At 40.2% G+C, this 24,951-nt stretch overlaps 1 protein-coding gene across 1 annotated transcript in view; it reads left to right on the forward strand.

Moving 5' to 3' along the window:
- Crebbp (CREB binding protein) overlaps nucleotides 1–24,951 on the forward strand; it is a gene marked incomplete at its 5' end in the record, with an annotated part of 132,418 nt that overhangs the window by 39,274 nt on the left and 68,193 nt on the right. Inside the window, 1 exon segment of the mRNA XM_005391317.2 lies at nucleotides 17,276–17,452. Within this exon segment, the coding sequence (XP_005391374.1) occupies nucleotides 17,276–17,452 (177 nt within the window).

Consider the following 24,951-nt stretch of genomic DNA (forward strand, 5'->3'; position numbering starts at 1 on the left):
CTTTTTTTCTCTATGGCTTGACTTTTCATTCTCTTGACATTGTCTTTCAAAGGGCAAAAGTTTTTACTTTAGTTTAGTTTAGTTTTGTTTTGAGAAAAGATCTCACTGGCTTTGAATGTACTGTGTTGGAGTTGAATTCACTGTGTTGCCCAGTCTGGCTTCAAATTCCCCGTAATCCTCCAACCTTAGCCTCCAGAATGCAGGGATTCTGTGTGTGCGCCCCAGGTCAGATGTTTCTAATTTTAATGAAGTCCAGCTTAATTATTTCTTCCATTAGTATACTTTATTTTTACAGTAAATATATGAGGGTTTTCTTGTTTCTGTTTGTTTAGTTTCTAGATTCTGAATCATTTGACTTATTTGTGGCTAATATGGGGAAATGTAATTGATGGTTCTGTACTAATGATGTATTTTTTGACCTTGATGAGTTCACCTACCAGTTCTATTAATTTGTATACATTTTATTCAGTTTTCTGGCTTTATTACTCCGCTTATAAAAGCAATGATAGTGTACATCCTTTGTGTTGTTCTTAATTTGAAAAAGAAAGCATTCATTCATTTTAAAATATAATGTTAGGTATAGGCTTTTTTGATAACCTTTATCAAATGGAGAAAATCCCCTTCTCTTCTTCCTTTGTTGAGTCTGTTGATCTTAAATTGTTACTGAATTTTGTTGTTTTTCCTTCATTTGGTGACAATAGGGTTTTTTTCTTCATTCTTTTTTTTCTACTTTAGTTCTTTACATTAATATGGTGAATTATATCTTTCTAATGTTGAACCAACCTTGCATTCCTGGGGCAATGCCACTTGATTGTGGAATATTTTTCTTTTCATATATTGTTGAATGTTATTAATGGAAATAGCATTCAGGATTTATGCCTGTATTTTTTAAGAGGTGTGAGTGTTTAATTTTCTTTCTTTTTTTGTAATGTTTTTATTTGGTTTTGGTATCAAGAATACACTGGCTTCATAAAATTAGATAAGAAAGACTCCCTTTTCCTTTCTTTTCTGAAAGATTTTATCTAAATTAGTATTATTTATTCCTTAAATCTTTGGTAAAATTCACTGGTAAAGCTGTCTGGGTCTGAAATTTTCCTGGTGGGAAGGTTTTTAATTATGGTTCAGTTATTTTAACATATGCTAGGTTATTCATGTTTTCTATGTCTTGTGTTACTTTGGTCATTCATTTTTTTTCAAGTTTTCCCTTCTCATTTTTGAATTGACTTGGCATAAAGGTGGTTTTCTTGGTTAGGATTTGATTTTATCTTATGTATGTATGTATGTATGTATGTATGAGCAAAGGGCTTGCTGTGCAGTTTAGACTGACCTCAAACTCATAGCAGTCCTCCCACCTCAGCTTTCCAAGTGCTTGAATTATAGGCATGTACCACCAAGCCAGGCAAGTGTCCTTAATATTTCATTTCCTTCTAGTATATGTCAGATCTGTAGTAATGTTCAGTGTTCATCTGTGCTTTTCTCTTGTTTTTCCCTATCAGTCTAGACTAGAATTTGTTAACTTTTTGATTTTTGTCAATATATTCCTCCCCTCATCTCTGCCAGTGTACTGGGGATTAAACCCAGGGCCTTCATATAGAGAGCTACATCTACAGCCCTTGTTTTATTTTTTATTTTGAGACAGGGTCTTGCTAAGTTGACCAGGCTAGTTTCAAATTTGAGATTATTCCTTCCTCAACCTTCCAGAGTGCTGGGATTACAGGAATGTGCCACTGTACCCAGCTTGGTTTTCTGTGTAATTTATTTCTATCTTTGTAAAATTTTTTTCTTTTGCTTAATTTGGGTTCTCTGTGCTTTATGTAGCTTCTTAGAACATTTTAGATATTGACTACATTTTCCCAGCATTGACATTTGAATAATAAATTTTCCCCTAAATTGTGTGTATCTCTTCCATTTCCTTGTCTGTTCTTCAGTACTTCATTAAACCAGTAAATCCCCTAAGTATTTCTAAAATTATATTCCATAAATTTTAATTATCATTTAGTTCAAAACATTCTCATATTTCATTTGTGATTTCTTCTTTAACCTCTGGATTGTGTTAACTATTACTTAATTTTCAAATATTTGGAAATTTTGCAGATACTATTTTCTTAGTGATTTCTAATTCCATTCTGTTCAGAGAACATTCTCTGTATTATTTTTATAGTTTGAAATTCATTGAGACTTACTTTATGGACCAGCCTGTGTGTTTCTTGATGAATGCTCTGTGTATGCTCAAAAAGACTAACTCCTATAATGGTAGGTTTTGGCATTTCATAAATGTCAGAATAAATTGATGTATTCAGGCAGTCTTTTTTTTTTTTTAAATCTATCCTATTGGTACTGAAGAGCATTAAGATAATTGATCTATAATTGTAGATTGGTCCGTTTTTTTTCTTTTAATTAGACAAAGTCTGCTTGTTTTGTGTGTTGGGAATCTGTTAGGTAAATAGATGCAGAATACCCCCCAAAATGTGTACATTGAGAAAAGAAAAACTTGTATAAATATTTTTTCTTTTTGTTTTGTTTTTCTCTGGTACCGGGAATCGAACTCACGACCTTGCGCTTGCCAGGCAGGAGCTCTGCTGCTGAGCTGAATCCCCAGCTGTGTAAATATTTTAATACTAAATTTATTGAGACATCATGAGATTAATATAAGTTACCTGTGGCCTCTACAATTATAGGAGGTGCTCCAAGTGATGGTCATTAGTCTCCAAACATTTTATCAGTATGGCGAGCTGCTGAAATATGTATACATTTTTTTTGACAGACTCTGTGTTTTTGATTGTTATAGTTCCCCTGATACACTGAACCTCTTACCATTATGAAGTATTTCTCTTTATTAATATTCTGTCTTGAAGTCTAATTTTTTTGTTATAGCGCTTCTTAGTTTCTTATGATCAGTGTTCACAAAGTGTTATGTGTTTTTTTGTTGTTGTTGTTTGTTTTTTTGTCTTTTTGAGACAGAGTCTCGCTATGTACTTCAGGCTGGCCTTGAGTTCACTTTGTAGCCCAGGCTGGCCTCGAACTCGCAGTGGTCCTCCTGCCTCAGCCTCCCAAATGCTGGGATTACAGGCATGTACCACCATGTCCTGTTCACAAAGTATATTTTTTTTACCCTTTTGTCTCTTTTAAAATGTGCCTCTTATAAACAGCATAGAGGTAGATCTTGTTTTTTATTTATACTGACAATCTTAGTCTTTTAATTGGAGTGTTTATTTACTTTTTTTGTGTGTGGTCTTATTTTGAGACAGGGTCTCACTATGCAGTTCAGGCTGGCCTTGAGCTCACTTTGTAGCCCAGGCTGGTCTCAAACGCGCAGTGATCCTCCTGCCTCAGCCTCCTGAGTGCTGGGATTACAGGCATGGGCCCCCATGCCCGGCTATTTACATTTAATGTTGATAATGGTTGGGTGTCTCATCTTGCTACTGGTTTTCAATTTGTTTTGTTTTGTTCCTTTTTTCCTCCTTTCTGACCCTTCTTTTGAAAGATAATTTCAGTATCTGTCATCTCATTGTCTGTTTTATTTGCAGTGTTTAGTTTATTTAAATATAAAATTCCTGGGTATGGTCACATTTTCTTGCCTCTCTGCATGTCTAATAATTTTTCACTCTGTAGGGGGACATTGTGGTTGACACATGATTGAGTAGGGTTTGTTGTCTTCAGTTGGAATTAGTTTCATGTTCATTATAGATCAGTTTGATCCTTCCAAGGTTATTTTTAAACTTTTCTAGGTCATACCTTGAAGCATGCCTTTGTTTAAGACATGGTCTTTCGGGGAAGGAGTTTCTGTTCAATTCCTGGGCTGGTAAGCAAGGCCTCAAAACTCCAGTTGATCATAGGTTCTGTCTCCAGCATTATGCCATCTCCAGAATCTCATCTGCTCACAGTTTCTTAGTAGTCACACACCTGGGGACTCCTCAGACAAGTTCAGGTGGTATCTGCTATGTAATTGTGGTATGTAGATTCACTGGGGGGTATTCCGTCTTTTGATGGTTTGAATGTACTATAGCAAGTAACGGTGACCCATGGTGATTATGTACTTTACACTAAAAAATACCTGTTATTTTCTGAATTGTTCATGGAATAAATTCAGTATATAAAACTGGAAAGTACTGTGCCTAACATTCTTCATGTAAATGGGTCGAAAGCATAACTTCAAGGACTGGCTTTTCCAAAATGTTTTTGCTGAGTTTTGGAAGGAGTTACACTGTTGTAGATAGTAATTTACTGTCCATCTGTCACCGAACTAAAATAATTAAGGATTTTTATGTTGATTACCATGTAATATTTTTGGCATTTAAAAATACATGTATTTGCTTTATGGCATAAAATTTCAGCACAATTTTGTGAATAACAGTTACTCTGTATACTCTTCCTGATTATGTTAAAGAGAGTGTGCAAGGACCTGCCCATTGTACCTGGCACTCTGTTATTGGGAGCTTTGCAAACATAGTCTTGCGTCCTCTCAGAAGTTTAAGAATTCTGTGAAGTAAGTGCAAGATCTGTTTTACACAAGGAATGAAATTGTCTGTGCCAGTTTCTTGCCTGTTCAGATTATTCAAATTATACATGTTACAAAGTAGCAGACTTTTACTTAAAACCTTCCCTTGACTGACTCCAAAGTCTATTTTTTCTGCTGTATTCTTTTGTTTATAAGATAACAGGGGGATGTATAGTGCCTTATTTTTTGTGTATATAACAGGTTCCCCCATACACAAAATATATAGAACAGATAGCTGGGGCATGAGTCATTTACCAGGAGTATTTTTCTTTGCTTTCTCTCTTTCTCTTTTTCTGTCTGTCTGTCTGTCTGTCTGTCTTTTTGAGACAGGGTCTCACTATGCAGTTCAGGCTGGGCTTGAGCTTACTTTGCTCCCCAGGCTGGTCTCAAACTGTCAATGATCCTCCCCAGTGCTCCCCATCCTCCCCAGTGCTGGGATTACAGGTGTGTGCCACCACACCCAGCCTAACCAGGAGTGTTTTTCATTGTAATGAACCAGAATTTTTGTGGGTGTACCAGGAATCGAGAGTATTTTTTGTTGTAAGGAAAGGTTTTATTGCTGACATCTCATGGAAACATAACCTTGACTACTACGCTTTGCCTGTTATCTGATCAGGCTTTGGTGCTCCAGCTGAGTAGGTTTTGCAAAACCCGTAAAGAAATGGACTTTTCTGTCTAGAAAAATGTGTGTTTGCCTAAATGCAGAAAGGCAGCATAATTATAGTTTCTCTTACATGTGATTCTAAAAAGTGATCTTGCCTTTTAAATATTTTACTTTATAGCAGCAAAGAAAAGTTCATAGTTTAGTCAGGTACTATATGGTGCACATCTGTAATTCTAGTTATTCAGGAGATTGGAGTAGCATACCACAAGTTTGAGGCCAGCCTGGAAAGCTTAGCAAGACCCTATCTCAAAATAAAAATTACAAGGGCTGAGGATGTGGCTCACTGGTAGAGTGCTTGCCTAGTATGCTCAAGGTGCTGCTCAATTCCTACTACTGGCCATAAAAAAGTTTGATTTATAACTTTGTATTTTTTAAGTGTTCTAAACACACAAGAACAATATAATGAGCAACTGTTTCTGTTAGTCAAAAGTAATACATGTTGATACTTATCATATTTTTATCATAGTTTTTTTTTTTTGGTGACATGGTCGCACTATGCAGTTTAGGCTGGTTTTAAACTCACCGTGTAGCCAGGCGTGGTGGCGCATGCCTGTAATCCCAGCACTCGGGAGGCTGAGGCAGAAGGATCGTTGCAAGTTCGAGACCATCCTGGCCTACAAAGTGAGGTCAAGGCCAGCCTTAACTTCATAGTTAGACCTTGTCTCAAAAAAAAATTAAATAAACAAACTCACTGTATAGCCCAGGCTGGCCTTGAACTTGCAGTGATCCTCCTGCCTCAGCCTCCCGAGGGCTGGGATTACAGGTGTGTACCACCAATCCCAGCTCAACTTTATTATTTTAGAACTATTTTAAATTTATAAAGAAATTGGAAAATAGTGCAGTCTCTCATGTCTCCCCTCCCCCATTCCCACACTGCTTCTCCTGCTTACATCTCATGTTACTGTGGTACATTTGTCACAGTTATTGAATCAGTATTAATAATACCTGATAATTAGCTGAAGTCCGTGCTTTAATCTGATTTCCTTGATTTTTCCTTCCATGTCCTTTCTGTTTTAGGAGTCCATTCAGGACAACCATACTGCATTTAGTTTTGTTTTTTTAAGTTTCCCATGACTTCTCTTGGTTGTGACATTTTCTTAAGACTTTCCTTAGTATTCAATGACCTTGATGGTTTTGAGAACCACTCAGATATATTGTAGGATTCCCTTCTTTTGAGATTTGTATGTTTTTCTAAGATTGAGGCTCTGGATATTTCTGAGGAAGATTATCAAGATTAAATATTTTCATCACTTATTATCAGAGGTACACATTGTCGGCTGAATTACCATTGCAGTTGTTGCTGTGGGTCACTGGCTGATGTCTTGTCTGTCAGCTTTCTCCACGATAAAGGTTACTGTTTTCCCTACTGTCCTCTTTGGGAGGAGTCTTTGTGCAGCACATACATAAGGGTGTGGAGGACCATGTTCTGCTATCTTTGTCATGTTTACAACCAGGCTGTAATTCGAATGTCTTGCTGCCATGCAGCTCTAAGCTACTGGTAGTACATGCATGACTGTCTCATTGTGTGGCTTGTACCACCTCATGGGAATGTCCTGGGCTTAGCCCAAGTATCTTTGATTACCTTTGATGTTCTTGCTATGATATACATTCTCCCTGAGTAAATATTTCACTTTCTTTTTGGTTGTGGGCATATGAATGAGTCCCTTTCCTGAATGTTCTGAGACAGGAATCTAGAATGCTCTAAGCAGCCACATGATCAGAAACATAAACTGAATGCTAATGATATTTTCTCATCAGGAAGTACAGATATCTATCATTGGTTGTAATTTTCAAAGCCATACTAGTATGTATATGTATCTGTGAGTATTACTATTTATTTAAAGATAAAAGAATATGGTACTTTGGTTTGTTGCTTTTAAAAAGTGGTATATTGGTCAGGCTTGGTGGTGCACGCCCATAATCCCAGCACTTGGGAAACTGAGGCAGGAGACTCACTACAAGTTTGAGACCAGCTTGGGCTACATAGTGAACTCAAGACCAGCCTGAAAATATAGTGAGACCCTTTCATTAAATAAAGAAAAAAGCATATAATCAGAAGTAATATGATCTGTTGCTTTGTTAGTGTCAGAGTATAGTCTTCATGCACCCAGTACTGAGCTGTATTATACATTTTGTTTTTCTGTCAAGTAATGGAGAATGAAGTGGAAAATAGGCCATCTTAAATTCTTCTTAGAATGAGGCAGGAGACAGCTAATACTAGAAAGTGGGGCCTTTAAAAATTGTTTTGCAGTTATATTTGTAATTGTTGCAGTTGAGCTGTATTCCTGTCTGTTTTCATACATTGGAAGCCAAATAATTTGAGTCCTGCATGATGTTAGAGATTTTCTGTGCTCTATTTTTGGAAAGAGATCTTAAAGCCACTGTAATACTTTGTGGTTTTCAAGCATTTTTCTATGTGCTATCCTTTTGAAGTTGGAAACAGGAATTCAGTGACCCTGTGTGAATGAAGAGAGGTGTGTAATCTCAGCCACAGCAGGTATCCTGATTGAGCCCAGGGAGCAAGGCTTGAGACACAGAGATAAAGACAGGCCAGGAGGAGGTTACAGAGTGTACCCCTCGCAGCCCTGGCATGTCTGCTTCAAGAGTCACTGGAGAACCAGAGTTGCTCCTGTTTGACAGCTGGCTCTCTGGTTGTCAGGGTGTGGCTCAGCCTCAGTGTGCTATTGCTGCTCCGGTAGGCTCACAGTGGCCAGGAGTTGAGAGGCTCTGACTCTTGGAGTCCTCAGGATTTGATTAGAGAGATCTGAGCAGCTTTCATCCTGTTTGTTGGTGTTGTGGATGGTGCTCTTCTGAGACAGTGCTTACCTTTTAAGACTAGTCAACAACATTAATAACTGGCTTACTCCTCCTTCCAGCCTGTGTCCACTTCAATGAATTGATACCTTCGATCTGTCAGTTTCCCCAATCAGGTGGTTGGTCATTTTGTGACATTGTTGTAGACATTTAGATCAAGGAGAGATAGCCTTTGGAACTACAAGTATGAGGGCTATCCAGGCTTCTCTAGGTGTCTTGCCATGTTTTCGTTCATGCTGGTGATGGAGAGCAACTGCAGTGGCAGTTGAATGTTATTTTTGTGACGAAGGCTGCCCTTCAAGGCTCAGAGTGCCCGTTTGAGCCCCTGTCAGCCTTCTGGGCTGGAACTTCTCCCTTCTCTTGTGATCCATTCCACGGTCAGTGTGGTGTCATCTGTTGATTGCACACATCTGGTTTCCTCGTAGCTTATGTCTTTTACCTTGGGTTTGGGAGAACTTGACTACTGCATGTTTGCCCACTCCTACCACATAGTAGCTTCCTCCAGGAAGATTCATAGTAAATGTGTTGTCTCAGCATTTTCAACTTCCATGGTCTGGAACACAGTGCCTGAGACTTGAGGCAGGTAGGTAGTTTCATAGCTGCCATATAGTGCCCTTGCCAGAGGGTCTGTGCTTTCTGTAGGTACTTTCCAGTTACAACTACCTCACCATCTGAACTGGGGAACTAAACGTTTTTGGGCAAAATTCTGATTTAGTCTCTTGCTCAGGTACCAGATAGATTCTGATGAAGCGTATCTGTGGCTTCCTGAATTTGAACCAGAGCTTGGATGGCAGAGCTAATTGTACTTTTGTTGTATGAAGAACCATGGGTGAGATTGCTCAAGCAGTAAACATAAACAGTTAGAATAACATACAACTTCTTGTGCCCTGATTGCGCTTGTTTATATTGTCTTACCTCCCAGCCTTCTCTGCAAAGACTGGGCGTAGAGGTCTGGTACTAGTTAGTGGCTGAACTTCATTTATTCAGACTTTTTTCTGGCCGTATGTATAATTCACTAGAGCAAAGTATGACAGTTTATAGTCATGTTATAATCATAGTGAATTTGATTTAAATTAGCACCCAGGAGTGATCTCTGATAGTCATAATCAGTTTGTTCTACCTAGTATTCAGTGTCTCATAACAACTTCAGTTAATATTTTAAGGACAGCTCTGCAGCCAAATAATGGGTCATCTTGTCACTATGGACAGTTAGGATGTTTGAGTAAGGAATTACTTTTAAAAGCAGTTTTTCCTCCTTACGATAAAATAATGCTTTGTGTAAACATTTTGACTAATATAGACATTACATAAAAAAGAACTCTCCAGGGTAGTCACTATTAAATATTGATATTTTCTGTGTGTATGTGTGTACATGTTTGTGTTTTGTGTATTCCTCTTTTCTCTTTTTTTTATCTTCAAGGGACTTTTTCTTGCCAGTAATCAGTCTGTCTTTGTATAGTCCCAGAGGTGGAGCTGTTTGACCAGCACCACCAACCAAGCCTTTACATTGATTTGGCACCATTCACTCTTCCTGACACCTCTTGTGTGAACCAGGACTTCCTTAGTCTCTCCTCGCTACTGTCACCAATCAAGAAGACTTGATTTAAAAACGTTTTCCTGTGCTAGGTGTAGTTTGATAAGATCTTTCAATTAGAGTCACATAATGTTTTTAAATAACAATATGTCTTTGAGTGTGCTTTACCCTCAGGTTATGTTGTTTAATGTGGTAGGCCTGTCTTCATTTAGTCTTCTTGCTGCTGGGACCAGGAGACTCACCAGGAGGAAGTGGCGTAGAGCTTGAGTTGACAAGTGGGAAGTGGGCTGCTCCCCTGCCCAGGTACTCTTGCCTGAACTGGACAAGAAACCCTGTCCTGTTCAGTACCCTGGCTGTGCTTTAGCTGGCCAGTGCTACCCATAGCATTGTTGGCAGCGATGTATTTCTCTTATTCTGTCACCAGGTTCAGATGCTGGAACTGATAGATGCAAGCAAGTGATAGCAGACAACTGAATAAGCCCCGTCTTTCCACAAAAACTGCTTTTCTTGGCTTTTTTCCAGCAGGGTAGATTGCCAAGTGAAAATGCTTTTGGCTTTACAAGTGATCTGGCGACAGTCTGGGTTAGTTATGGTTCTTTATATCACTGAAAAAAATGGATATTTCTGCCCCTTAAATTATTTACACATTTTCGCTCCTTGTATGCTGAATTGTGTTGTTTTTATGTACATTATATGAGTTTATGGTTTTACATCTATCCATCTTGTGGAGAATGATGCTAGAAATCACACCTTAACAAGTAGGTCAGGCAGAAGAGTGGGAGGCAGTGGATTTCTTTCTTCATTAAAAAAAAAATGTTCTGTTCGTCACATTCATTCATGTTCTATTCATCTGTAGTTTGGTTTAAATTTCAGCCCAGGCATCTTAGTTTAGGATATTTGGATCATATTGCTTATATTGTTTTAAGTTTGAAATTAACGTTGGATTTATTGTTTTTAAAGCTGGAAGACTAGAGTGAAAACTGGAAATGTTCATGATGCACCAGGACAGTTTGAAAATAATTATCTCTTTGGAGAGTATTTCTACAAGTATTAAACTCGTAAGATTGATTTTTGTCACAGTGTTTTTCATGTTTCTCCAAACCTGTCTCATAATCAAATACCAGTGATTCCAGCTGGCCTCTCACTATAGCCTATGTGTTTGAGCCGTTCTCTTACGTTACATGTTCTTTGAAAAGTGTCCCTGTATTTCATTATTAACCTTAGGCATACATAGAAAAGAAGCTATATCTAGCTTAAAGTGATCATTCTCCAAAGATAGAGAATAGTTATCCCCATAAAGTAGCCAACAGTCATAGCACTTCTGCATGTCAGCTCCTCTTTTGGGGAGTTTTGTGGATATGCATTTGTTTCAGACTCACATGGCCCTGAGATGAGGTGCTGTTTACACATGATGAGATCCAGACATCAAGAGGTTTAAGTAAATTGCCCAAGATCACTTAGCAAGTAGCTAAGCTGCAATTAGTCCAGTTATATCCCCAGAGTCCACACACTTGGCCACAAGGGTAGATACCACCTCTCGAAATAAAATCTTACTTGTGGTAGTTTTCCAGTAGAATTTTTTGTCCTCGCCACCACCACCCCCTGCCCCCAAAATGGCAGAATTAGTTTTGTCCAGCTGACCTTAGGTTGCTTGGTTTTTGTGACTAGAGCTCATGTCCCTGTCTAGTGGCACTCATTTGAGTTCCATATGCATGAGTTCCATATATATGTTGCCTGTCATAGCTGTGCTCAAGTAGAGTGGGAACAAATCACATGCTACAGGACAGGGTTTCTGGATGGAGGTTACAGAGCTTCACAGTGAGTTCTTGAGCTGACTTGATATGCTTGAGCTTTCTAGACAATTCTTTCCTTGTCTGTGAACTGATTTAGTTAGTACTTTGGCTTGGCCGATTGTCCCTACTAAGTTTATTGCTGAAGATTGTATTGTTTCTTTTTTTGTATGGCTTCTGACCAGCAAAGCCTCACTTCCTCCAAGCACTGTGCTGTGTTTTAAGTGCTTATCAAGGTGTAAGGAAAACAGAAGTCAGTTTTCAAAACAAAGTCACCTCATTGGTGGGCTCTTGAAATCACATCAAACTAAGCATTTGCTGCCACCTGGAAGTGTTTTCCCTAAGGCTCAGCTGAGTCTTAAGTGAGATCTTGTGTGGTAGCGTGTGTCTGTCCAGCCTCTTCTTCCTCCTGCTGGTCACATAGAAGGTCCTGTCTAGACATGTAGCTGTGGTCTGACCCTTCCCTTGAGTGTACAGTATGTTGCCAGTGACTGGAGGTGAAAATTTATGACATGGTTGTTTTCCTGCATAGTAGGTGTCTCTGGAAGGAGACTGCCTATGCTTTCAGGTGTATGTATGTTACCTGGGATTGTTTGAGATGAGGCCCAAGCTTGCTGTTCTCTGAGCATTGTAGGTGCTGGGTTGAGTTTTCTTTCCCAAGAGATAAGTGTTCATCATCTTTTCTGTTTCCCTGACTTTTAAAGATACTTATTTTTCTCCAACTTATACTTTTCATTAAGTGAATTGATTTACTTAGACCTCCACAAATCCATCCGGGAATCAAGTTAAGATCACCTAGTAAAAGAAACCAAAAGTTACCCAAGCCTTTGCTGTTTTCTTTTACTTTGGGAACACGCAGTAACTGGGATGCTGTCTACCTTTGTTGTTCTCTGGATCTGCCTCTACTTTTTATTCAGAAGTCAGTTTCTACTTAAAGCGTATCCTGAGAAAGGACATGCACATACAGGAACCTCCTCTTCCCTTTTACTCAAATGTTCTTGCTTCAGGGGAGATAGGACCAGGTTTTCTTGAGAACTTGTGAAGATCTCCAGGTGGCTACATCAGATTCCACTGTTCTTCACCTTTAGGAGATTTTTAGGGCCCCCTTTGGACTCCCACTGAGAATCTAATAATGTATCTTTTTCCCCCTCAAAAATGCACATCTTTCACGAGAAGCCACTTTGAAGATATCAATATGTAATACAACCACCATTGTTAACTCCCTACCACTTTGTTTGTAACTCTGTGTTGTCTGTATTGTGCTTGTGATATGTTGTAAAATGTTGTATGTCTGTTAATGTTTCCCTCCTTTTATCTTTAAAATAAAAATAAAAATAAAAATAAAAAAAATGCACATCTTTATCCCCCACAAAAACGTGCACAGGTGTTACCACCCAAACTACTCTCTCCTGTTCCCACTGGCTACCCAGGTGGTCCCTGCCCATTGTCTCATCCCAGTGCATTCTGGACTGCTGTAATGGGAGAGCAACTACCACTGATATAGCCTCACTGTGAAGATGTTTCTCTATTCATCCATCCTAAGAGGAGCAAGAGCATGGGTGTGCGAATCACTTTGTAGCCCAGGCTGGCCTCCAACTCACCAGGATCCTCCTGCCTCAGCCTCCTATTTGCACCACCATGCCCGACTTTATATGAATTATTGTAATGTATGCATACCACAAAACTACTATACTGTGTAGTACAGTCAGCAAAAATTACAATACTGTATAAACAAGGTGTACTGTACCAGAAGAAAGATATTTAGGCTCTATAAACAACATGCACAGAACTATACACATACAAAAAAAGATGGGTCGTAAGTCTGAGCAGTAGGTTGCTCTGAACAGTCACTAAACGGGTAGGTTGTTAAACAAGGACTACCTGTAGTGGAAGGGCACATTTTAACATGTGTGGGCTGTTGGTGGATGAGGCAGAATTAAGCATCCTATAGGTTTTAATTAGTTCATGTATAAATTTTACCATTACTGAACAGTTCCTAGTTTTGTTCTGGTCAGCTTTTTAAATTTATTGGAGTCAGGCGTGGTGGCACGTGCCTGTAATCCCAGCACTGGGGAGGCTGAGACAGGAGAATCATTGCAAGTTCAAGACCAGCCTGGACTACAAAGTGAGCTCAAGGCGAGCCTGAGCTACATAGCGAGACCTTGTCTCAAAAAGACTGACTGACTAAATGAATGAAGGAATGAATGAATGAATTTTTTGGGGAAAGATTTTCTTGGAGGTTCTCTGTAGCAGCCTTAAACCAAATCCTGATAGACTTCACTTGAAAATAAAGCCAAATTTACTAAATTATTGTCTAATAATAGGAAAATGAAAAGAACTAAGGTTTTTATTGATTGGAATTTGACTTTTTTTGACATGCTATAGTATTTCATTTTGAGTATTAGAGCTAAAAAGTATGTATGTGTTGTAGATTGGAGGTGTAGTTTACTGATAGAGACCTGGATTTGATCTTCAGTACTGGGAAAAAAAGAAAAAAGAAAGAAAGGTATGTTTAAAGGGTTTTGGAGACCACCAATGTTCAAATTGACCAGTGGAGAATAGATACAGAATAAGAATTCAGAAATCTAGAATTTCTAGACACAAATGGCTAGTCCCTAAAACTGTAGCAGAAGATGAGAGTGTGGCCCTTGAGTTGTACCTGGCTCTGCCAAGAGATGGTTTGGGACGCTACCAAATCTGCTTGTGGGTGGGGGTTGTAGCCTTTCAGAGGGCTCTCTGGCCTTGTCGGCCTCACTGTTAAAGAGCTCTCAGCTGGTCAAGGGGAGGATGTGGCTGGGTCTAGGGTCAGAGACCCCAGCTCTGACCGGCCATGATAGCCTGGGTTTGTTTTTGTCACAGGTTCAGCATGGGGTTCTACCCACCACTACCATTTTTCAAAATAAGTAGACTTCTGTGGGCAGGTAGACTCCTTACTTGTCTGTATCCTTAGACTTTGCCATGGTTATTATCTTTTGAGAATCAAAGCCATGTTAAAATGGTCCCATCTTATCACATGGCCAAGCAAAAAAGGTGCAAAGAAATTTCCTGCAGGAATCTATCATAGTCTTCCAAAATATATGGTTATTACTCTTTGAAATGAACCAGTTAGAAAGTGCCCCAGAGTCTGACCAGGCAAGTTTTATTCCCCAGTGACAGATACACCCACCCCTCTGGCAAGATTGGCAAAATGCTCTTTGGAACACTGTCAGAAATATTTGTGAAATTTTATAAATAGATTTTTAAAAACAAGTCAGGTGAACTTTGAGAACCATTGGGCCCTTTTTGAAGCTTGTTGGCCTCTTTCTATTTGTTTCTCTGTCTTCACTGAAGAGTCACTGGTATCATAATTCTCAGTATTTCTAGCAGCCATCTACTTTGAAGCTAACAAATCATATCCTAATTAATCAGAAACTTCCAGAGGACATTGATTTTTCTTGTTTTTCAAGTTTGTGGGTACCAGAGGCAAGCTTGGTAAAGCATCTACACATACTCAGAACTGGCACCTGGTCAAAGCAAACATTTCTTTTTTTCTTTTTTTTTTTTTTATTGTCTTTTTTGAGACAAGGTCTTGCTATGCAGTTCAGGCTGGCCTTGAGCTCACTTTGTAGCCCAGGCTGGCCTCGAACTCGCAACAATCCTCCTGCCTCAGCCTCCCGAGTGCTGGGATTACAGGCATGCGCCACCACGCCGGACTTCAAAGCAAACATTTCATAGATACTGATTGACTGTGAGGGTGTCAAGGGTGAATGAACACACGTTTGGTCCAAAGTAGAAATAGGACTAGAATTTACAACTGTATGGTTTTTGTTGGTTTTAAAATTTGGGGTCTTTAAGAACAATGTTTCAGGAGTTTTGATTATATGTAATATACAGAAATTCTGAAAGTCATAATTGGTATATGGAATTAATTTAGTATTGTACTTTCTAAACGTACATATTCCCACTTCAGTTCTTCCGAGTTTTAGATTATAATTGAGGGAACCTAGCTCAGAATGAGGAGCACGCTCTCTGAACTCAAGGCTGAGTTCATTAGTGGGTATAGTAAAGGATTTGAGTTTCAGCTGACTCATGTAGGGCAAAAATGGCAGCTAGAATGGGTCCATTTTCAGAAAGATGAGGAAGATCAGCTGTTAGGGCTGCATGGGAATGGAAACCACCTGTATAAGACAATTCACACAGCAAAGTCTTTTTGGCCACACTTATTTTATGGTTTTATATGGACATTTCAGCACAAAAGTACAAGTTGGAATTAGTTTTGTTATGCATATGTTTTGTGTGCAGCTTAGATTTTTTTTAGAGCTAGAAGAAATTGTGATCTATCTCATCAAGATACCGTGCAGAAGAGGAGATAAAAGTTCCACAGAAGGGGTGTGAGTTATCCAGAGTGGATGCTCTGGCATTGGCATTTACCAGCTGGGACTGGTAGTGACTCCCCCTCCCCCAGTAGTGCTGGGGACTGAACCCAAGGCCTCGCATATCCTAGATAAGCACTCTACTGCTGAGCCACATTGCTGGCTCTTTTTAGTTTTCATTTTAATTTTTTTTTTGGTACTGGGAACCCAGCGCAGGACCTTAAGCTTATCAGGCAGGTGCTTGTGCCACTGAGCCATCTCCCTGGCCCTTAGTTTTCATTTTGAGACAGGGTCTTGCTAAATTGCCCAGAGTGGCCTTAGCATCCTCCTGCCTCAGTCTTTTGAGTAGCTGGGATTATAGGCATGTGCCACCATGTCTGGTTTGATGGTGAGTTCTTAAATGGAGACTCACCCCTGGAGGTCTTCCCTGCACAGGACTCTTCTTCCCAGTCCAAACATCAAACAGATCAAGATGCCAAAATGTAGAATGAACATTAGACAGCAGGTAGAATATTCTAACTTAGTGAAAAAGCAAGGGCAGGCAATCAAGTTTCTTGGGTGCATACTTTTTGTTCCTCACCAGGGGAACAAGTAAGAATCACCGTATTATGTTTGAGATTCCCACATGGAGCTGAGGAGGTTGGGGCCTTAGAGGCCTGAGGAAACTGGTCTGGGTCTGTGGCTGACCTCAGGGCGGCACCCTTGAAGGTTCTTCTTTCCTCGTTTTCCTTTGATCTACCATACATTTGATACCCCTCCAACCCAGAGCCTCTGAACCCAGGACCCCAGCTCTTTTTATTTTTTGAGTCAGGGTCTCACTAAATTGCCCAGGCTGGACTCAAATCTGTGATCTTTTTGCTTCAGCCTCCCAGAGTGCTAGGATTATAGGTGTGCATCATGGTGCTCAGCCTTATTTTTTGAGACAGCCTTGCTGAGAGTTGCCTAGGCTGCTCTCAAGTAGATGGGATTACAGGCATAGGCCAAAGGGAAAATCCCCAGCATGTGTAATAATAGAGGGCATGACACAGCCCAGGTTCCTTACTGTCATGTGGTTGGCAGTTAGCAGCATCATGCCCGTGCCTTTAATTTTTGCCCCTCTTGCCATCACTGGCTGCCTCACTGGACCATTTTGAAGCAGATCCCAAATATTACATAATTTTGTTGCATGCATTTCTCCTGTGCATTTTGAACTAATGGAAACATAGTTCAGATATGATGGGGAATGTGGAAGAAATGAAATAACAGAATAATTAAGGATTGAACTGGAGGAGCTGCCCTTGATCACCGACTATTGAGGCCCTCATAGTAAAAGGATCTAGGGCTGGGGTAGGGATCATGGCTGAAGAGGAAGAGAGAAAAGCACTGCCTTTTATGGGGTATGTTTAGGATGGGGCTGGGTGTAGCAGTTTGGAGCAGTTTTTTAGCCTTCTCGCTGTAGCTATAGCCTTTTGAGCAACTTGCTCTGTTTGTAATCCTGACTGTGAACTCAGATAATCCTTTTGTAATTGAAATGAGGACATCACAGGAAATAACAATTTTTCCATCATTAGCTAAGTGAGCCTTCTGAAGCCCTTTTATGTATGATTGCCTTGTGACAGCTGATCTTACTTGTTTTTATTTCAGATGGGAATTACTGGTAACACAAGTCCATTTGGACAGCCCTTTAGTCAAACTGGAGGGCAGCAAATGGGAGCGACTGGGGTAAACCCCCAGTTATCCAGCAAACAGAGCATGGTCAACAGTTTGTCTACCTTCCCTGCTGACATCAAGAATACTTCGGTCACCAGTGTGCCAAACATGGTAAGTTGCCCTTGGCTCTTAGTGCTGTGGGTTTTAATGGGTGCTATGGCATGTGGATTTTATTACCCCTTCAGAGAGAGAGAATTTGCAACTGATAATGTGTTGTTGGGTGATAGGAACAAAATCTTTTTTTTTTTTTTTTTTTTTGGTTTTTCTCCGGTACCAGGAACCGAACTCACGACCTTGCGCTTGCCAGGCAGGCGCTTTGCCGCTGAGCTAAATCCCCAGCCCCCAAAATCCATATTTTTATGAATAGCTAAGTGAGATTTATATTTTCTGTGATGAGCTAGGAACAGGGAGGGTTAGGTAAGGGTGATTTAGCCACTCCTTCTTGACTCCCTTTGTTGATGGAGAGAATTCATGTACATGAATCACTTTGCCTTTCTCTAGAATCAAGAGAATCGGTGAGACTAGTTTTTCTAACCTTTGCTGTGGTTTGAAGTTATCAGTAGAAGCCCATCTTTTTGTTTTACAATCAAATGAAAGACATTTATCTTTAAAGGACTGTGTTGTATTGATGAGACGGATGTTATATCTGACTTTATAGGTGTTTTCATTTTCCCTGAAAGTTCTCATCTGTAAAATAGGAACTGGCTGTTGACTCGCTAACCCAGTGATGGTGAATTAGAGTTTTCAGTGATGCAAACAGCCTACAGAGGCAAGCGTGCCATAGGTTCCCCACCACTGCTGTAATGAACTAGAGTAGTAATGAAAAAAGATCTTTTCACCGCAGAGTAGACTCTTAATTCAAACACTGAAGGTCAGTGCCATCTTCTGATCATTCTCACTGTGCACACCTCAGCTGCTGAATGTCTGGTGTGTACTTGCTTGATCAAGCCCTGAATAGCCAATTCTCTCTTCCCTGGGCTTGCTGCTACCACCAGATCTTCCAAGCTTGCTACCCACACATGCGTACAGTAATGGTAGGAAAGTTTCAGAAGAAAGCCAGATGTTTATGTTCAGAAAGCTTTTTTTGTCTGTGGGGGTTCTAAAAGTTTTTACTGTAAAATATTTGTACAGAGTATAATGTAGAAAATTCCTGTGTATTGGTCATTCCATTTCCCCTTGTAACACCTTCCTGTGCTTTGGTACTTCTGTCAAAACTAAGAAATTAATGTGACTTTACAATACTCAAAGTTTTCAGCCTGCTGGTGAACAGCGTATTGTTGGATTTCTTTCTTTTGTAGAGGGTGGAATCCAGAGGTGGGAACAGGAAGGTGTCTTGGTCAGGAGCTGTCACTGTTACAGCCTTTAAAAAAAAAAGAAAAGCAAGGAGATAGTACTAAAAGTGTAGTTCAGTGGTAGGATGCTTGTGTAACACGTGCAAGGAAGGCCTAGGGTTTGATCTCTGATCTCCAGCACCACAAAGGAGGGGTGAGTTGCTGTTCTCAAAACCATAAACCTACTGAAAGTCCTGTTTTGGTTTTTCATTTTTTTTTTTATACAAGCCCCCTCCGCCCCAGTCACCCTGTTCTCCTTCCTTTCCTATAGCTTTTGGTTCCCAGGATTATCCTATCCTGACAGTGCTCCCTTAGTTCAGTCCTGGAGTTTTAGAAATGATTCTTTTCTGCAGGAAGCTTGGGCCTAGCACTTGTGATGCCTGATCTCTCCATTTCCATTCCTCACTGAGAAAGTGGTGGTGTCCACTCCAGGGCTGATGGTCATTGTTTGTGCCTGCTTAGTAACAGGAGCACATTTAGGCTTTGAGTGGAAGCATTTGCTTTTTCTAGGAAGTCTTGTGTTTTACACTGAGGAAAATACTGACCTTCATTTCCCTTTCTTTTCTCTTAAAAATCCCCTCCAGCTCCACTTCCTCATCCTTTTTCTTCTGCCCACAGATGAGTGACAGAACCCTTTCATTCTGGGTCCCTCTACCAGCCTTTGCCGCCCGAACTTGGCTGGGAGTGGTGTGCTCATCGAGAGCCAAATCAGCGGCTCTGGTTAAAGAATTTGCCTCTTCCGACACTGGAGTTGCAGCTCTGTGTCTTGTGGCTCTTCTTGGTCTCGGAGGCTGGCAGTTCGTTGCTGCAGGTTTGCCTGGGCCTTTAGAGGAATTTAGCAGCATCCCTGCCCACTACCCATGAGATGCCTGTGGCCCTTTCTCCCTATTTCAGTTGTGACAGGAATGTCTCTATACATCTGTCCCCTGGGGCATAGTCACCCCTTTTGAGAACTCCTATTCTGGTGAATGATTGGAAGAAGTATTGATAGTGTCTCATCTTTTTGTCTGTCTTCTGGAATCTGATGGGAATCTAACCACCTCTCCCTATCACCCCAGGCTTCTCAGGATCACGGAAAAATGAGGAAGCATTTTTGTCCATAGGAGCTGGGCTGCTTGCCTAAGGGTACCTTCCCACAAAAGCCCTTACAGACTTTAGGGGAGAGCGCTACAGCAGATGCTTTGGAGGATGAATGTCCTTAGCAAGTTTCATTACACCATTTGTTCTGGAGGACATGGGGTAGGCAGGGTATGCATGTGTTTGTAAGTCAGCATCATCTGGGAAACAGCCTCCAGTGCTTCCCTGGGGATGGGAACCAGTGGCACTGGCAGAGAGATTAGGTGTGGTTCACTTGGCATCTTTGTAAGTATATTTATACCTTGTCTTTTACCTTAAGCCCATGATAACCTCTTAAGAGGCACCATTACAAGTCCCTTTTTAACAGATAGGAAATTTATGTACTGATGGCATGCTTTTAGCAGCCTTGAGCTGGCTGGGAATGCCTCTTTAGCTTGTGCTTACACAGCTTGTTTGCAGTTTTTTGATTATGTTTTGTGGTCTTTCTTGAATTTTCTTCATTATATCAGGCCTCTTGAATCCAGATTTCCATATGGTGAGGAGAAGCAGTTACAGAAAAAAGAAAACTAGGTCTGTTTAATGAAAAATGGAAAAGACAAACCCTTGAACTTGTACTTTTTGTCATCCTTTGTGGGGTAATCTTTAGAAGGTGACTGGATTTGGTACCAGACAGTTTGTTGGGGGAGGGTTACGATTCCAATGCTGTGATACCTGGTACCCAGGTTGCACGCTTACAGAATAATTTAGGTCATGTGCCCATTGAGCCAGGCATTCTTGTTTTTCTTTTCCTGGTTTCTGTAGGATTCCAACATTACTAGGTGGTGTTGAGAAAAGGATGGGATGTGGTCATTTGTTTATTTGATTTGTCAAATTTGTTGAGTCCAGATGCTGGGGTAGGGCCTAGAATGCATGTGCAAATGACGTAGAGTGTGCCTTTCTTTCATGAAGTTGGAGCTGTGACTGTGATGGAAAATAATTACAAAACTGCTCCAAAAAATCAGCGTGGCATGCTGTGTTTAAGACTGACACAGGGATTTTCTGAGATGCTACCATCAAGAAGACTGTAACTAGGAAAGGAGAATGGAAGAAGATCCTCCAGAGACGCGAGGGTACTGAGAGGTCATTAACTTGTAGGACCTTCAAGGAGCTCCATGCTGTGGAAAGATGACTTCTAGGGAGGAAGAGAAGTGGAAGAAGCGAACAACTGGATGACAGGTGTTAGGTGGAAGGAGGGTTACTAGTTTGCAAAAAACCATTTGTAGTCCTCACACTGTTTAAAGATTATTCTGGTTGCAAGGCGGAGAAGATTGAGGAAGGAGCACTCCGCTGGGGGAGCGAGTATCCTAGAGGTCTTTGTGTGGAGGATGGCAGGGTGCCACATGAGGTTTGCTGCTTGAGTGAAATGAGTGGAGTGATTGGAAGAACTGCTTTCAGAACTTGAGTTTATTAGAAATGTCACCATATTTATTTTTTCATGATCCTCAGATGCACCTTTTCTGTGTACTTCTCTATAGAGATGCATGTCTCTGAAATCAGGATGTTTGTAAACTCACTTGAGTCATACATACAAAACACACAGTGTGTTAGTTATTTTACTTGTTCATAAATTGAATTAATAAGGGTGATAGTTATTAAACATATACATGATATTGTTTTTGAGGTCACCTTATATAAAAATTGCTTAAATTCTTTTGACAAAGGGAAAGGTACAGCTCTGTTAGGTTACCACTCTGTAGATGGGGTGGTGCTCTAGGCTGTCTCCCAAGGAGGGATGTGTGAGCATATGGGGAGGGGACCATTTAAGGTCAGTCCATTTTGAGAGGACCCCTCTGATTTTTGGTGATACTGTCCTGCCTACGCTTTGGATTGGGTCTTCTGCCAATTTCACAGAGTGTTATTAGGAAGGGCAATCGGGCTAGGAACATTTTGTGATCAGAGGGGCCTCATTTCTAAGTTCCCTCACATGGTCTGCCAGGTTGTTTCTGATAATGAAGGTCCTGTGTGTGGTTTTTTTTTAAAGAAAACTTTAAAACTACTTTATGGAGACTTAATCCAGGAGATTTATCAGGTGTGCTGCCTATTTAAAACTACTCATAAGAGCCTTGTGATTTGTTTTGATCATGTGTCAGAATTTTTAAGTGGAGATTTTGGACAAGGCCCCTGGCAGCTGCTGATCCGTGTCTCTAAATGGAAGGGAAGTGTGGCTGGTAGAGGACTGCACAGAGGAGGGAGAGTTGAGTGGTCTTCTGTATCTCTGGCTGGGACAGTGATATTTGCAGCATTTTCATGATGGACCATAGATGATGGGCCTTTCATAAGTGAGAGAGAGAGAGAGAGAGAGTGTGTGTGTGTGTGTGTGTGTGTGTGTGTGTGTGTGTGTGTGTACACCTTCTGTGACTGTGTGTCTTGTGGTTGTGGGTGTTGGTGGTTCCTGGCCTTGCTTCCCCCCGCCCCCAATCTCTCAGTATAAGAGATCTTTGTTTTTGTGGCCTGTGGTCTCATTTGTGAAATTTAAGTTTTTTTTGTTACTCAGTTTCCCAATTTATGCCACTTAGTTCGTTCTAATGCATTTCAGGTGATTCTTAAACAGATAGACTTATAATCCTTTTTCTTGCACTGAGGTCTGCAGTTATGAGTGAGCACCTCTAGGGATACTGATGTAGGATAAAACTCATGAGAACGAGTGTCCGCTGAAATGTCAATTGCCGAGGAGCTAGCTGTGCCCTGTTAGTAGGCTTCCTTTGTTGATTTTGGTGTCCTCCTTAGTATTTCCCAGCCTCATTTGTTGTGTTCCCATTTTTTCTTTCTAATTTTTGATGATTAGGGGATCAAGATAGAACTGGCTGAGCTTCGTTCTTGGTTCTCTTTGTCCTTGATGGGCTCATCTCACTGTGTTCCCTTGCACAGACACTGGGGTTCCACGCCATGGTGCAAGAATGCTTTCTCTTTATAAGTAGAAATCCGAAGACCATTCATTACTTGTGTTTGTTTCTGTCCTAGGGTTAGGGAGGGTGTTTACATAGTTCTTACGGACGTAGTGGTGAATGGTTGCAGCCTCCTGACCATGGCACCAGCTTACATGTACATGTTACCTTGGTTCACAAACTTTATTTTTTCTATGATTCTGGGGAAGATGGTTGTGGTTGTGGTTGTCACCTAACTTGGAGTTCGCTAGTGGAAGCAAAATTTTGCCTAATGCTTCTGTTTTCAAACCAAATTATTTGCGAATTAAAGGTGTTCGTGAGCCAAGGTATTACTGTAAATTTATACTGCAGTTGTGAATTGTGTCTCACTGATGCAGTTGGAGACTGTGGGGAGAGGTTTGGAAGTAAGCTGTTGCCTGTAATTATTAGTAGTTTAAGTGTATGTGTTTTTAAGATTTTGCATCTCTTGCTACTATTGTACTGCCTCCAGCTGTATCATGAAGATTATTCAGGAAGTGTTTATACAGGGCCTTAAAAGAATAATCTTTAGTCTGAAATTTTTAACAGTAGCTAAGTGTAAACTGATCTATTTAGATATTTTCCCCATTTGTTTTGGCAGTCTTGACTGAGAAACAGCCTAATCACAAAATATGTGACTTGTTGCATGACAGGAAACTATAAAATGGGAAACACTAGCTGGTCCTGTGAGATCAGGCATGAGATCTTATTATAAGTACAGTTGGCCCTCTATATCTGTGGGGTTTGCAACCAGCTTCAGGAAAATATTATTTTGATTGTATCTGTACGTTAGTCATTTAACTATAGGATTTTCATTGTATTAGATACCGTGTTTCCCCCCAAATAAGACCTAACTGGAAAATAAGCTCTAGGATGATTTTTTTTTTTAGGATGCTTGTAATATAAATTCTACCCTAAATAGGCCCCAGTTAAGATCATTAGGCAGATAGACACATTTGGTGTGCTTGTTGCAACATACAGCAGATACATTGAATTATGAAATGATAATATTAGTGTATGATTAAATATAAATAATATTATTGATGCTAATACTTAAATGATTATATAAATTATAATTATTTGTAAGTACCTGTGCAAGTGCCTTTGGATGAGAGGTAAACACCTATGTAAACAGGTGAACTTGAGATTTATTGCCAAATGACAAACTGGGTGTAGACACAACACACAAAGAAAATGTGTACTTGACAGCAAACAGATGTGGTTGTGTCTAATATAAATCTTCATAATTCAATGCATCATATGTTGTAATGAACATACTTTATGTACTCATGTGAAATAAACATTTTCTGAATTTTATTTTATTTTATTTGGTCTTTTTTGAGACAGGGTCTCACTATGCAGTTCAGGATGGCCTTGAGCTCACTTTGTAGGCTGGTCTTGAACTCACAACGATCCTCCTGCCTCAGCCTCCTCTGAGTGTTGGGATTACAGGCGTGCATCACCACGCCCGGCCTTGTTTTCTAAATTTTAATTCCTGCAATTTTTCATCACTTTTGTATGGACCATTATTCTTGACTGTCATCATTTTTGTTTCCACTCCTGCCTTGTAAGTCTTCATTTAACACTTGATTTAATAGAAACTTTGTGAAGCCTACCTTGCAAGTGCAAGCCTACCTTGGGTGAAGCATCACTCAGTCACTGACAGCTGTGTTGCCAGTGCACTATGAGCAGGATACATGGACAAGAAGTGTTCATTTAAGGAGAGCTTCCGTGGCCTGACACGAGATATTGGGGCCAATGGTTCTATAAAAAATGGAGTTGCCAGAAATTCAGGCCAGAATTGGGGATTGACAGGGCTGGAGGTGTGGCGGCTCACTGATAAGAGTTCTTGTCTCGTGTGCACAAGGTGCTGAGTTTGATCCCTAGTACCACCAAAAAAAGAGAAAAAATTAAAAATGGAGAGTTATGACCATGTTTCAGAAGAAGGTTACATGAGTGTATTTGGATAAACATAGATTTTTGTACATGAATAAATGTAGATTGTTGTACATAAATAAGTTAGATTGTTGAATATGTAAAAAGTAAGACATTCCCTGGAATTAAGTCCTATTGCATCTTTTGGAGCAAAAATTAATGTAAGACTCAGTCTTATTTTGGGGGAAATGTGGTAATATAAGTACTTTAGAGGTAGTTTAGAGAACATAGGAGGATGTGTATGGGTTGTGCAAATATATCATTTTATATAAAGTGCTCAGGGGCTGGGGATTTAGCTCAGCGGCACAGCTCCTGCCCAGCAAGC

The sequence above is a fragment of the Chinchilla lanigera genome, unplaced genomic scaffold, assembly GCF_000276665.1.
Source record: "Chinchilla lanigera isolate Chin_1 unplaced genomic scaffold, ChiLan1.0 scaffold00041, whole genome shotgun sequence".
Classification (NCBI taxonomy): domain Eukaryota; kingdom Metazoa; phylum Chordata; class Mammalia; order Rodentia; family Chinchillidae; genus Chinchilla; species Chinchilla lanigera.